The sequence below is a fragment of the Trachypithecus francoisi genome, unplaced genomic scaffold (genome assembly GCF_009764315.1).
Source record: "Trachypithecus francoisi isolate TF-2019V2 unplaced genomic scaffold, Tfra_2.0 Lachesis_group4, whole genome shotgun sequence".
NCBI lineage: Eukaryota > Metazoa > Chordata > Mammalia > Primates > Cercopithecidae > Trachypithecus > Trachypithecus francoisi.
The window spans coordinates 127,792,469-127,807,925 of NW_022681469.1; the positions used below are offsets into that span (position 1 = coordinate 127,792,469).

A 15,457-nucleotide genomic window follows, 5' to 3' on the forward strand; every position below is an offset into this window, starting at 1 on the left:
AGCAAATTTCTGTGTTTTATGAGACTCATTAATTCAGAATGTAGTGTATTTCCCTAAGCGGAGGTCACAGAGAGTGGCATTCAGTACCTGGTAAATTGAAAGTATTTATTGGCTGGATCTCAGACTGTGGCCTCAGAAACATGATTTGCCTGTTCACTTTGAATAAATCACCTCTCAGAGTGAGGCCCACATCAGCCTGAGTTACAGACACTGATGTACAAAGCTGAATGCTAGCCTGTTACAATATAATGAAAAATATAACTGTCATGGGACTGATATTCATGTCTTGTCCAGTGGAATCATTTTATATAGGTAAGCAATACTTGAGCCAAATAGTAATCAAATAATTTCTTAGTGTTAAATTCAAGTTGAGCTTAAGATAGTCTGATGCACCTACCTATGTTCATTAGGCTGTCTCCCTTCTACAGATTGTTCTTGTATATATACTGGCAATATCTGCCTTTCTGGCCAGCCCCATTTGGATTTTATACCTTCTTCAAATATTTTCGTATCTAAAGTAGATGAATACCTAAGATCATGTCTTGATGGCCAAAATTTCATCTTGTCTTTAGTGTAACTTTTCATAATCTTTTCTTGGATCCATTGTTTGTTGATTATACCCTAACTTTCACAGCAGCCCCTATTTCCTCTTTGTGCAGATTTTTCTTTGTGAAACCATTCACTGTTACTTTCATATACAATACATGCCTGTCAGGGACCCCGGCTTGGACCCACAGTGAAGCCCTCCCTTTTTGGGCCGATTAATGGATTGGTTGCAGCTCTGCATCTCTCTCGGGTGAAGCACCAGGAGACAAGACCCTTGGTTCCAGCCACTGCTAAGGTCCATCCTCTGCTGCCTCTAAGCTAGGGAGGGAATATAAAGCCTGAGATCTCCCCGGAGAGGCAGAGTGCAGCCTGAGAGTGCCAAGCTGTGATCTACAGCCAGCACAGAAGTGGGAGAAGAGCCCACACTTTCAGAGCATTGATAGGGAGCATGATGGCAGCTGCTGCAGTGAGCCGAGATTGTGCCACCACATTGCAGCCTGGGCAACAGAGTGAGACTCCAATTGGAAAAAAAAAGGCCAGGTGCGGTGGCTCACGTGGTCAGGAGATCGAGACCAGCACTTTGGGAGGCTGAGGCAGATGGATCATGAGGTCAGGAGATTGAGACCATCCTGGCCAACATGGTGAAACCCCATCTCTACTAAAAATACAAAAGTTAGCTGGGCGTGGTGGCGTGTGCCTGTAGTCCCAGCTACTTGGGAGTCTGAGGCAGGAGAATCGCTTGAACCCAGGAGTCGGAGGTTGCAGTGAGCCGAGATCACACCACTGCACTCCAGCCTGGCAACAGAGCATGACTCTGTCTCAAAAGAAAAAAAAAAAAAAAAAAGAAAATAGAGAGGAGCCACATAAGTGAGAAAGAGCCTACCTACTGACCAATACACTTGCTAACATACCCCACTTTGAAACCAAAGGCAAGAATTTAGCTATAAATAAAAACCTTGCAGAAAGCTTCAGCCCTCTGAAAACATCCAGAAAAGAAGTCTACTGACTGTACTCAATTTACACCTCACGAAAAGGAATACTCATGCACACAGATAAAAAAGAACCAGTGCAAGAGCTCTGGCAACTCAAAAGGCCACAGTGTTTTCCTTCCTCTAAATTATCACACTAATTCTACAGCAAAGGTTGTTAACTGGGCTGAGATGGCTAAAATGACAGAAATAGAATTCAGTATATGGATAGGAAAGGAAGACCATTGAGATTCAGGAGAATGTCAAAATCCAATCCAAGAAATCTAAGAATCACAATAAAATGACACAAGAGCTGGCAGACGAAATAGCCAGTATAGAAAAGAACTTAACTGGACCTGATAAAGCTATAAAACACACTACAAGAATGCATAAGGTAATCACAAGTATTAATGGCAGAAGAGACCACACTGTGGAAAGAATCTGAGAACTTGAAGACAGGCTTTCTGAAATAAGACAGTCAGACAAAAAATAAAGAAAAAAGATGAGAAATGAACAAAACCTCCAAGAAATTTGGCATTATGTAAAGAGACCAACTCTATGACTCATTGGCATCCCTGAAAGAGATGAGGAGAAAGCAAGCAAGTTGGAAAACCTCTTTCAGGATATCATTCATGAAAAATTCCCCAACCTCACTAGAGAGACTGATATTCAAATTCAGGAAATGCAGAGAACCCCTGCAAGATACTATACAAAAAGTTCATCCCCAAGACACATAATCATCTGATTCTGTAAGGTCAAAATGAAAGAAAAAATGTTACAGGCATCTAGAGAGAAAGGTCAGGTTACCACCAAAGGGAGCTCCATCAGGCTAATAGTGGACCTTTCAGCAGAAACCTTACAAGCCAGAAGAGATTCGAGGCCTGTATTCAACATTCATGAAGAAAAATATTCAACCAAGAATGTCATATCCAGCCAAACCAAGCTTCATATGTGAAGGAAAAACAAGAATCTTTTCAGACAAGCAAATGAGAAGGGAAATTGTTACCACCAGACCTGCCTTACTAGAGCTCCTGAAAGAAGCACTAAATATGGAAAAGAAAGACCATTACTAACCAATACAAAAAACACTTAAGTACATGAACTAATCACACTATACAGCAGCCACATAAACAAGTCTGCATAATAACCAGGTAACAACACAATGACAGCATCAAATCCACACGTATCAATACTAACCTTGAATGTAAACAGGCTAAATGCCCCATTTAAAAGACACAGAGTGGCAAGCTGGATCAAAAAGCAAGACACAATGGTATGCTGCCTTCAAGAGACCCATCTCACATGCTGTACACCTGTAGGCTTAAAATAAAGAGATGAAGAAAACTCTCTGAAGCAAATGGAAAAAAGCAGGAGTTGCAATCCTAATTTCAGGCAAAACAGACTTTAAACCAACAAAGATAAAAAAAGACAAATAAGGGCATTACATAATAGTAAAGGGTTCAATTCAACATGAAGATCTAACTATCCTAAATATATATACACCCAACACAGAAGCATCCATATTCATAAAGCAATTTCTTAGAGACCTACTAAGAGATTTAGACTGCCACACAATAATAGTGGAGACTTCAACACCCCACTGACCCTATGAGACAGATCATTGAGGTAGAAAATTAACAAAGAGATTCAAGGTCTAAACGTAATACTTGACCAAATGGACCTAATAGACATCTATAAAACTCTCCATCCCAAAACAACAGAATATTCATTCTTCTCGTCACCACATGGCACATACTCTAAAATCAACTACACAATCGGATATAAAACAATCCTCAGCAAATTCAAAATTATCAAAATACCCATCAACAGTAGACTAGATAAAGAAAATGTAGTACATATACACCATGGAATACTATGCAGCCATAAAAAAGAATGAGATTATGTCATTTGCAGAAACATGGATGGAACTGGAGGCCTTTATCTTTAGCAAAGTAATGCAGGAACAGAAAACCAAATATCACATGTTCTCACTTCAGTATCACATGTTCTTACTTTCACTGAGGGTGAAAGGCTGCAGGAGGAAGAGGATCAGAATAAATAACTCTCACATACTACAGTACCTGAGTAATAAAACAATCTATACACCAAGCCTCTGTGAAATGAATTTACCTATGTAACAAACCTTCCTATGTATCCCTGAACCTAAAGTAAAAGTTAGAAAAACTGAAACTATATGCCTGTCTGCCAATATTTTTCAAAATGGTATGTCTTTGCTCTTTTGCGTTTTCCTGACTTAGAAATATTGTATGGGAGATGAATCCTGAAAAGCACTCATTTTACATTCATTCTTTCATTACTTTAAGAAGCATTTATTGAACATTAACCGTATCCCAGCAATGGAGATATCCTGGAGTAGCTCTTATGTATAGAATATTCTGCTATACTCTCTAGTGGCTTGGTGACTACTCTGTATATGCATATTGATATATTTTTAGTTGTCCTATAAAAACACATGTACAATCATAATGACAATTTTTATGGATTATTAAATTTGATTTGCAAATTAAGCACAATATCATTTTCATGGAAGTTTTTTAGGGAAGCAGGTAAGTTTTTTAGTGATTTTGAACTGCAGAATAGCTAATACCACTTTTTTGTTCCGTGGTAAGACATGGAACAAAACTTTGATTAGACTCTTGTAAAATACCAGAAAAATGGTCATAGCGAAAAAAAAAAAAAAAAAAATAAAGAAATGAAAGAGATTAGCCCATCTTTATATTTCTGCTTTGTTGTAAAGCAATTTCTTAATTTGTGTTGATATGAAAATAACTGTAATTTTCTGAGGTTAGCAACTAAATTGATCTTGAGTTTTGCTTTGTAGGTGGATTGGACTCTAAATATTGGAGAGCAAGCCCTTGATATATGTATTGTCTCTTTCAATCAGTCGGCATCCTCTGTTTTTGTTCTTGGTGAGAGAAACTTTTTTTGCCTTAAGGATAATGGACAAATTCGGTTCATGAAGAAGCTTGACTGGAGCCCAAGTTGTTTTCTGCCATATTGCTCAGGTGTGTAGAAAGATTTTCTTTTATCTATTCCGTATGTCAAGGCTATGTGATATACACCGGAAAAAAGCCACACTCATACACATATTTTAAACATATATGAAAACAGTTTAACACTGAATATGTAATGGATATTTTAACTTTAAAAGTTTGAATAGACGTTTGATATAAAGCATACATTTGGTTTCGTCAGTCATTTTACTTTGTACAAAATGACTTGTAAAATTGGCCTCCAGCATACGTTAATACTTTCCATTATGTGTCTGTTCAAGATGCTTTCAAGAGAACGTCAGACTCTTTTATAAGCACAATAGTAATGTCTAATAGAATGAATTATCTGTAGTGAATGCCTAGTAAATCATTAACTTAAATGTGTTACATATTAATGAAATTCATGCTTTCTAGATGAAATGCAAAAATGTTGGCGATTATCTAGTTATAGCTTCCAAGACTGTAAAATGATTCCTTTCTTTTTTATACTGGTAGATTAAACTTACAAAATAATGTTTTATATTACATAAAATCTTTATGTATTAAAATCAAGGTATTAGAATTAGTTTGTGTTATCAATTTCCTAAAAGAGATATACTGTTTCAAATGACTGTTTTCTTAGTGTCTCTTTTCTGTATCTTCAACTTACAGTTTCTGAAGGAACAATAAATACTTTGATTGCAAATCATAATAACATGTTGCATATTTATCAAGATGTGACACTGAAGTGGGCCACCCAACTTCCCCACATTCCTGTAGCAGTAAGAGTGGGCTGTTTGCAGTAAGTGATTTAATTTAACACAATTTTAAAAGAGGATGTTAGTCAAGAAATTGTCTAGAAGTTCTATGAAATAATGACAAGTGATTTTATTAAAAAATTACAAGTGACATTGTAGTATGAATGTCAATAATGAAAGTAATTTAAAATATAATTTTATTGGAAAGAAAGGATAATTAGTGCTATTAATCATTTTCATTTAATATTTCTAGCAAGATATCCATAGTAAATTAAAGGTAAAAGCTGATGAAGATATCAAGAAAATTTTTACTTGATAGATTATTCTTTAGAATACAAAAAGATTTCTTTTAGCATTTGATGAGTCCCTTTTAGAGAACATTCACTGATAGACTGTGATGTTATTACACTGTTCATCATAATAAGGTCTCACCTTGTTTCAGCCGTTTCATTAAGGCAAGTGATGCAGAATTGTTGATGATCATGTGTTTACACAGTTTAGATTTTAAGTGAGGCTACTTTGCATTTAAACTGAAAAACAGCATTCATACTTTAACATTAAATTTACAAAATTTATCAAAACTGACAGAAATGGTCCGTATAAGTGAGTAATTTTTCTAGGTCATCAGTATAAAAAGTTAGATGCTAATGAACTTTTTAGCATCTTAGATTATGTTTAGGAATTGAAAATATCAGCAAATGTATAGAAACACAACTTTCCATAAAGCTTCATAGATTATCAGGTGTATTCAGTTCTACTTATTTATAATATTTTATTGAGCATTTAAAGGCCATACGGGGTGGGGCGTGGTGGCTCATGCCTGTAATCCCAGCTGTTTGGGAGGCTGAGGTGGTTGGATCACCTGAGGTCAGGAGTTCAAGACCAGCCTGGCCAACAGGGTGAAACCCCATCTCTACTGAAATACAAAATATTAGCCAGGTGTGGTGGTGTGTGCATGTAGTCCCAGCTGCTTGGGAGGCTGAGGCGGGAGAATTCCTTGAACCTGGGAGGTGGAGGTTGCAGTGAGCTGAGATCATGCGACTGTACTCCAGCCTGGGTGACAGAGCAAAAACTGTGGGCTTGAAACTGTGTCTCAAAAAAATCAATCAATAAATAAAAGCCATATGTAGTAGAATTCTTCAGTGATACCTATAGTTTCTGATCAGGATGGAGTTGTTCTCTCCTATTAAGGGCTTGAGTGTAATATTATTGTTGAAGCTCAACAAAGGGTGTTCATATTTGCATCAATGTTTACTCTAAAGCCTGAATTTTGGAAAAATGGAAACAGTGTTTTGAAAACATTGAATATTTTAAAAAGAAGTTGCTTTCTTATGTTTTATGAGAAAAAAATATGATTTTAATTGCTATGCACTTAAGACAAGTTATAGTTATTTTGTGTCTGAAAAATAATTTAAAAATTTTGAGATTGACTTTTGCAATGTCCATCACATAGTCTTCTTAAATTTGACAGAATATTCATAGTCAACAGACATTTTGTATCAGATTTACTTAGAAGGATTTAGAACAGGAAAAACATCTTGCCAGCAGGGCAACATCAAGTATTTCACTTCTGGAAGAGTAATTCTTGCAGGAGTCTATACATCAATCCAAAGCTGTTCTCTTTGGTCTCTTAAGTGACAGTTCAGTTGCAAAAAGACAGATCCACACTAGTGGGTATGGGCCTCATTTTGACTTACAATCTTCATGCCCTTCAGGAGCCAATATCTTGAAATACTTAAAAATTATTGGGGTTTTGGTATGTATTTTGAGCACAGGAGAATGATGGGTAGAAAGACCTTATTGAGAACATTTGGTTGAAATATATATATTTTTACACATATATTATGTACGAGGGATGTACCCATTTCAGGAGTCACCATACTGAGGGAAATGCAAAGATATGACTTCTCAGCAGATATTTTTTGTTAATTTATAGTTTTTGGTCTAGATACAACCTACGAGTTAAGGGTCAATAATAACTGAAATATTATTATGAGTAAAAAACCAAATTTTCATATAGTGTGCATCATGATGCTTATATTCAAAAGTAGCCTGTCATTTTATTTTAGGTACCTGTGAGTGAACCTTCCTATTTCTCATAGCTTTTGCAAGATGACCGTTATAAACAATTAAATCCAAATATTGCCATAAGTATTTTCCACAATTAATATATAAAAATAAATTCTAATTGTTCAACTGAAGATTTTTCTTATTCTTGCATATAATTTAACGCAAAGTATAGGATTAGACTGTTTGAAAGAATTCTATTGTAATTTCTATTAGAGTTTTTTTCTTCTTCAGTAAACTTTAATTAATGCATGCAAAAGAAAATAAAGATTGTAAAACACTAGACTCAATTAACATAAAGTTTAGAAAGGTTTTCTGCTCTCACCACAATTGTAAGCTGTATGCTACAGTTATTTAAATACATTTTATAATAATCACATCTTAAATCTTATTACTTATCTAAACTGAAGCAGTAAATGGATAATTTCAGAAATGATCATAAGTATGGAACACCACAACTATATTTTAATCACTTGCAAAAAAACGCCGTGGACCATGGGGAGAGCACTCAGCTCTTAGCTCACGCTGAGGTTTTGGTTATTAACCACAAAAGGTAAGGGAGCTTCCAGTTTTGCCCTTTGGCTGTCAGATCATTTACAGGGGTGATGTTGGAATAGTAGCTGGTGTTACAGATACCCTACACAATGCAAAGCTAGTGAACACCAATATCTAGTCATCTGGCAAAAAAAGAAAAAAAAAAACACCATAAACTAGCAAGAGCATCTGCAGCCAACTGCAGGCTAATGCCACATCTTTTCTCAAGGCTCTATCCTGGGCATGTGAAAGAAAAGCGCTGCTTTCGTCCTGATCAACAACAGCCTTCCTGTGAGGAAGATACTTCCTTGCCACGTGAGCGCTGGTGGACTTCTCACTTTTGCAAGCCCAAAATGTGATTCTTGCCATTTGCCATGCTGCCCTCACTCCCTCACCTCATGGGCCCCAAGAGGGTGGAAGAGCCAGGCACATCGAAGCTGATGTCCCACAAGGGGTCTGTGGCGGTGGAGACTCCATGGCGGACTTGGCAGGTGACATCCAACTGCAGGCCACCTGTGAAGATCTGTTCTATGATGTAGTTGCAGTAGTTGTGGTAGTTGGCCTTCTTCCCATTGTCATCACCTGGGGACAGACTGTGGCTCTGGGATTAGTGTCTATGAGCCACAAAGACTGTGAATCTGTAAGGGAAGAGTATGTTTACCCTGCAGAGGCCCAAGGAAGCCAGTGCTGACACTTTACAAGGCCATGTGAGGATGCTCATCATTTCATTAGAGGGTCTTGCTGTTATTTAATGTGACGAGAAATCACAGCACTTGGATTTTCAATGCTCCTCTTTTTCTCATTCCCTAAGAAGAGCTCCACATTTTGTATCTTGCCAACAAAACACATCTAATGCCTAATGACTGAGTAGGTAATTGGTTCCCTTTTTATATAAGGAACAATTGAATAAATATTTCCCGGAGACAGCTGAAAATATTGTGGGCCAGATACTGTAACCCTGGACAGGTTCTTTCTGCCTGTTGCACAGACAAAATCAATTCACTGAATTTCAGTAGAGAAAGAGTTTAATTGATGCAAGGCCAGTCACACCACACTGAAGATTATTAAGACTTATTACTTAAATCAATCTTATTGAAGGCTCATAGGTTAGGGGTTTTTCAAAAGTTGTTTGGGGGAAGAGTTAGGGGTGGCTAGGCAACGGGTGCTTGCTGCTAATTGTTTGGAAGGTGCAATCATAGGGATGTGGGAAATGATCCTCGTGCATGGTGAATCACTTCTGGGAGCAGCTGGTGGGTTCCACGTGGAACCATCATGGTTTCAGAAATGCAAAAAACCTGTAAAGATCCCTTACAAGCCCACTGTTAGGTTCTACAATAGTGATGTTATCTGCAGGAGTATTGGGGAAGTTGCATATCTTGTGACCTCGGGAATAATGGCTGTTTTTGTCTACACCTTAGCAAAATTCAGACTCCTCTATCCTCCTAGCCTGGTATTCTCTCACTAGCTTTACAAAGACAGTTGAGTTTTGGGGAAGGGCTATTTTTACTTAAACTATAAACTAAATGTCTCCCACAGCTAGCCTAGCCTAAGCCTAGGAATAATTAAGGGAACTTGAAGGTTAGAGGCTAGAGGGTTGTAGGCTAGATCATGCCTCCCCGACTGCCATAATTTTCTCACTGCAATACTTTTTGCAAAGGCTGTTTCACTTTCATCCTTTGAGTTTCAGCATGCCTCAATCCTGAGGTGTAAGCTATGAGATGGGAAAAGGGTGAGAACTGCTCCAACTTCTTCCTACTGACAGGTGGCATAGTTGGGGTATGGGTTGCCCCTAGGGTAAGCGGAGTGGAACTGCTTTGCATGTACTCATAGGTGCCTGATTGGGGTTCCAAGCTTTATATGACAAAGACGTTAATATTCTCATCCACAGTTTTAGCGTGGCACTTAAGTGAACCGCAGACTATAGGATAATGAGTGGATTATTAGACATACAGATTCACATAAACAGGAAAGAGCAAATTTAAATATACCATCCCATATCTTTTTAGTTCCTAGTCCTGAGACTAGATGAATTCAGCTGAATAGCTGTTTCCCATATCAGGAGGTGGCATTGCAGATGGGCTAATCCTTTGTATATGATGAAGGCAAACAGATTTTTAAATAAGAGGCATTTCAGACAGGTTCTAGGACTATTTCTTCAGTGTGATTAGATCTCTGCCCTGTGGGTTGACAGTGCCTCACCAGCAGGTACATTGCCAGAGAAGACCCTCAGAAGAAATAAGCAGTTGCCAGAGCTCACCTCTAGGTCTGTTGTACTGGTAGGAGGCTTATGAACCATGGGCAGATATTTGCAAGGGTGGATCCTGGATAAGCCCCCAAATTTGTAACTGCCTGATGAGTTCTTCCTGCTCATTGTACAAACAAAATTAATTCATGACATTGCAGTAGAGAGAGCATTTAATTGATGCAAGTCTAGCCATACCATGTGGGAGAGTTATTACTCAAATCAATATCATAATCTGTTAGAATTTTAAAGGTAATTATTACTAACTTACTATAGCTTATCTGTTTATTTTTAGAGACAGGGTCTTGCTCTTTTGCTCAGGCTGGAATTCTTTGGCATGATTATAGCTCACTTCAGCCTTGAACTTCTGCCTTCTGCCTCAGCCTCCTGAGTAGCTACAACTATAGGCACATGCTACCATTCCTGGCTAATTTTTTCATATTTTGTAGAGATGATATCTCACAATGTTGCCCGGGCTGGTCTTGAACTTATGGCCTCAAGTGATCCTCCCACCTTGGCCTCCCTAAGTGCTGGGATTATGGGTATGAGCCGCAGTGTTCAGCCCACATATTTATATTAGGAAGTTGTTTGAAATTGAGAGTACTGAAATAATTTTTCTCTTGCTTTTTATTACCTTTAGGGTTAAAGCCTTTTTGGTAGAAGCTTCCTTGGCTGAATGTGTTTATTTATAAAGGAAATTGCTGCTTTTTAAATATGTTTCTTTTCAGTGAATAAGAAATGTTGGATTTGGGTCAAGTTGATGCAATTATACTTAGTAACAGCATTTTGCTCAGAGTCTAAGATGCTTTTTTACTTTGCACTCTCACCTACTTGGCAGATTTAGTCCTCTCTACCTTGTTTATTATATAACAGTTCCAATTCTGTCTGTGTTTTCTTCTTCCTTTTCAGATTAAATCTCATTCTCGATTAAATTGTTTTTTATTTAATTGTTTTTAATTTTTGTAGGTCACACTATGGGAAGTTGAAATCAATACACAGATTACAGAATCAGAAGAGCCTGACTGTGATAATCTTTAAATTCTTAGCTATTACTGTTTACCTCTCATTGCATGAAGTAGCTATGGAAGCCTGGCCCAGCATCTTCTGTGGTAGTCATTTTCTCCAGTGGCAAATAAAGATCACCATTTATCAGTGATGTTACTGTCTCTGGAGATATCAAATATATCTACAATTGGAAGTCCATTTGGATGAAACTTCACAGAGATGAGAACCATTCTAAACTTTGCTGGCAGCTCACAGCAGGCTTTAAAATCTTATTGCAGTACTTATTGCAACTCAGTTTTGAACAATTTGGTCTAGTACTTCAATGTTTTTCTTCCTAGGCTAGGTACACAATAGTCACTTATTTTAAGTTTGTTACTTAACAGTTTCTTTTTAAAAAATGTCCTAGCTTATTTAATTTTTAAAAAACATTTATTTTAGATACAGCCGGTACAAGTGCAAGTTTGTTACATAAGTGTATTGCATGATGCTGAGGTTTGGGGTACAGATTCTGTCACCCAGGTAGTCAGCACAGTACCCAATAGGTAGGTGTTCCACCCACAGCCACTCCCTCCCTCCCCACTCTGGTAGTCCACAGTGTCTGTTGTTCCCATGTTTATGTCCATGTGTGTTCAATAATATTTCATTCTTTAGCTTTCATTGATATAATATTGTTGACCAGAATGTTTCCCCCATATCTTTTCTGGATTTTCATATTTCTATTTCAAGACATAGCTCAAGTCTCATAAATAAGCCTTTCCTGCTTATCATGGTCTCCCTCTTTTCTGAATTTCTATCACATTTATAATTATGTTGGTGAACTACTATTTGATTTTCCTAATTCTCCAACTAGAGAATACATTCCATTTTACTTTTGCATATCACACTGAATAATCAATGAGAAAGATCAACATATGGTATATGCTTCCTAAATACTTAAAAGTCATTGTGGTTTTTATGTGTCAGGAGAAGATGTGTGGCTTTAAAGACCTTATAAGATCTTTTAGTTGAAAAACCTTTTTAAAATATGAAAAAACAGACTAATAGAGGGAAGAAGGATATTTTACTTGAAACAAAATTTATTAGCAAAATATTTTTAGTTCCAAAGTTACATTTTCTTTTTTGGTTTAAGTTTTGCTGTTAATTTGTCTTTTTTTTTTTTTTTTTGCATTATAGAAAGAGAATGTGAGCCTATATACCTTTTGCTATCCTGTATTTTAAGGATTTTCTTTGTGAATTCTTACATTCCACAGAAAATTCATAAATATTCCTGGAATTTGCATAAGGTATACATTCTGATATTTGGCACCTCTGCATTTTTATTGATATTTTCTTCTATTTGTTATAATTGCAAGAGTAGAATATTAATATTTCATTACTATATTTTTTCTGTCAGTTTTCTGTTGAATAAGCATTTTTGGTTTAGATATTCTTATTCTGTGTTAGTCAGCTTATATTTCTGATAGCTGTTTTTTTGGTGAGTTAAAAAATTTTATCACTATAAAATGACCTCTTTTGGGTTTCCATTTAATATGGTTTTGTTTGCTTATTTTTTCATTGGTTTGCTTTGAGTTCACTTAGATATTAGTTTTTCGTATGCTGTGGTCTATGCCTTTTTTTTTTTTTTTTTTTTTTGAGACAGGGTCTCACTCTGTCTCCCAGGCTGGAGTGCAGTGTTATGATCATAGCTTATTGCAGCCTTGAACACCTCGCCTCAAGCAATCCTCTCACTTCAGCCCCACAAGTGGCTGGAACTGCAGGCATGTGTCACCACACCCAGTTAATTAATTTTTTTTTTTTTTGTATAGATAGGATCTTACTATGTTGTCCAGGCTGGTCTCGAACTCCTAGCCTCAAGTCATTCTCCTGCCTTGACCTCTCAAAGTGCTGGGATTACAGGTGTGAGCCACTGTGTCTGGCCAATGCTTCATCTCTCAATAGGTTCATTTAACTTTCACTGGAATGATATAAGGTGTTATTATATTCTGTGGTAAGAATGTATTGTTATATTTCACCTTCAAACTGTATTGATGTTGCTTCCTTATTTTTTTAATTTTAAAATTATTATTATTATTTTTGAGACAGGGTCTTGCTTTATTGACCAGGCTGGAGTGCAGTGGTGTGAACATGGTTTACGGCTGCCTTGACCTCTTGGGCGCAAGCAATCCTCCCACCTCTGCCCCACAAGTAGCTGGGACTATAAGTGCATGCCATCACATCTGGTAGATTAAAAAAAAAAATTGTAGAGATAGGATCTCCCTGTGTTGCCCAGATTGGTCTGGAACTCCTAGCCTCAAGAGATCCTCCTGCCTTGGCCTCACAAAGTGCTGGGATTACATGCATGAGCTACCATGCCTGGCCTCTTATTTGTTTTTAAAATAGCTTTTAGAGAAAATAATAACCTTTGTGATTTTTGTAAAAAGTGTAGAACTGCATTTTTTAAAACTGTTACTTAAAGGTACAAAGAAAAATAAAATAGCTTTTTATTAAAGTTACTTGAGTCTTATCAAATAGAATGAACATTTGTTAGCACTTTTAAATATCAACCCTGATATTTTTCTCTATACACATGCAAATTTAGGCATATAATAAAATTTACAAAACAGGACCACATGAATTTTTTTCTTTTTTGTTTTTAGATGAAATCTTGCTCTGTTGCCCAGACTGGAGTGCAGTGGTGTGATCTCAGCTCACTGCAACCTCCGCCTCCTGGGTTCAAGCAATTCTCTGCCTCAGCCTCCTGAGTAGCTGGGATTACAAGCGCCTGCCACCACGCCCGGCTAATTTGTTTGTATTTTTAGTAGAGACAGGGTTTCACTGTCTCTTGGCCAGGCTGGTCTTGAACTCCTGACCTTGTAGTCCACCCGCCTTGTCCTCCCAAAGTGCTGGGATTACAAGTGTGAGCCACTGTGCGTGACCATGAATTTAAAATATAAATTTATTTCATTATATCCTAGTGGAAAAGAGAAATAGGTGAAGTGGAAGGAATATGTGAATTTTTTATAAATGTTTATTTACATTATATTTCAGTTTCTAGAAGACTTCTCTCAACAAGAGTAGAAAACATGCCTTTTTGGTTGATACCGTTAGTCTTTTAAAGCTGCATTTCAAATTTTGGTAGTGTCCATTGACTTCCTGTTGTGAAACATAGGGAAAATAGCATACTTATGTTTTCTTCCTCTCTTCTTGTCAAATCCTGGTATTATTGGTATATTATTATTTATTTTGTCAAAATTTAAAACATTTCCATACATTTTTTGTAATCACAATTTCTATAGTGCTTTCATCCTGTTGATTTATCTAAATGGAGTCAAAGCTTACCACTAGTTCTTTTACTATTCCTGAATTATCTTGATTCATTTCTTGGTTAGTTGAGTTTAATCATCCTGTAGTTTTGTGGGAAGCCTTATAAGTGTTCTTACCTTAAGAATTGTGTATTGCTTTTACACGTGAAGATAACCTTAACTTCCCTCTGAAATTTGAACATTCCATTTGGTTTTGAAAGTTGCTGTGGAAAAGTCTGAAGGTAGCTTAATTTTTTTAAAAAAGACATCTGACTGGATGAATTACTTTTTCTCTCTGGATGCTCATCTGACTTATATCTCAGTCCTTAAGAATGAAAACATTACTCCTCATCAATTATTTGTATATATTTGTTCTTTCTATTTTGGTTTTTGTGATTTTTTTTTTCACGTTGCTTATCCATGTTCTTGAGTTGGTTTTTAGTGTATTTTTTCTCATTTTTAAAATTTATTTATTCTAGTTATTGCTTCTAGTGTGGCTTTCAGCCCCTGTATCTTTTGTTTGAGTTTTCCAAACAATGACAAAAATGGTTTCTTTTATTTCACTGATACAAGGGGTAACTATTTGTCTGAATTCTTTTGTTTCTTTAGGAAGTTCTTGCTATGGATATTTTCTGTCTTTTATGTTCTCATCTCCCTCATGTCTACCCCTTTCCTTTTTTTGCAATTTCCACACATACATCTCTTCTTATTTTGCAGTTATTCATTTTTTAAATGGTGACAGCAGTTTGCTGAAGGATTGTGTGGGGAGTTTTGAGGGAGAGTGATGATTAGCTCTGATCACCTGAATATTTTCACCTGCTTACTCTGTTTATTTTCTCTTTTGCCCTGGGCGTCCATTTTCCTTGATTTTCAGGGTTCAAGAGGCCAGTGAGCCTCATAGAAGCCCCTAACGGCCCCCATCACAGGTCCTTGGTCCTAAGAATCAGTGGCTGCTGCTTGTCTTTCTATCTTCATTGGTTAGGAAGTTGATAAAAGCACAGATAGAAGACCATATCTTTTGCTTCCATTCTGGTTTTTCTGATGTCACTCCTCCTGTATCCCA

The 15,457-nt window shown here is 36.8% G+C and overlaps 1 protein-coding gene across 9 annotated transcripts in view; it reads left to right on the plus strand.

Annotated features, from left to right (window-relative positions):
- The window catches only part of BBS9 (Bardet-Biedl syndrome 9), a 602,892-nt gene that overhangs the window by 145,780 nt on the left and 441,655 nt on the right, over positions 1–15,457 (plus strand). For all 9 annotated transcript variants that reach the window (XM_033193464.1, XM_033193468.1, XM_033193466.1 and 6 more), the window contains 2 exons: positions 4,357–4,540; positions 5,180–5,309. In XM_033193464.1, the coding sequence (XP_033049355.1) occupies positions 4,357–4,540; positions 5,180–5,309 (314 nt within the window). The remainder of the gene's footprint in view (positions 1–4,356; positions 4,541–5,179; positions 5,310–15,457) is intronic.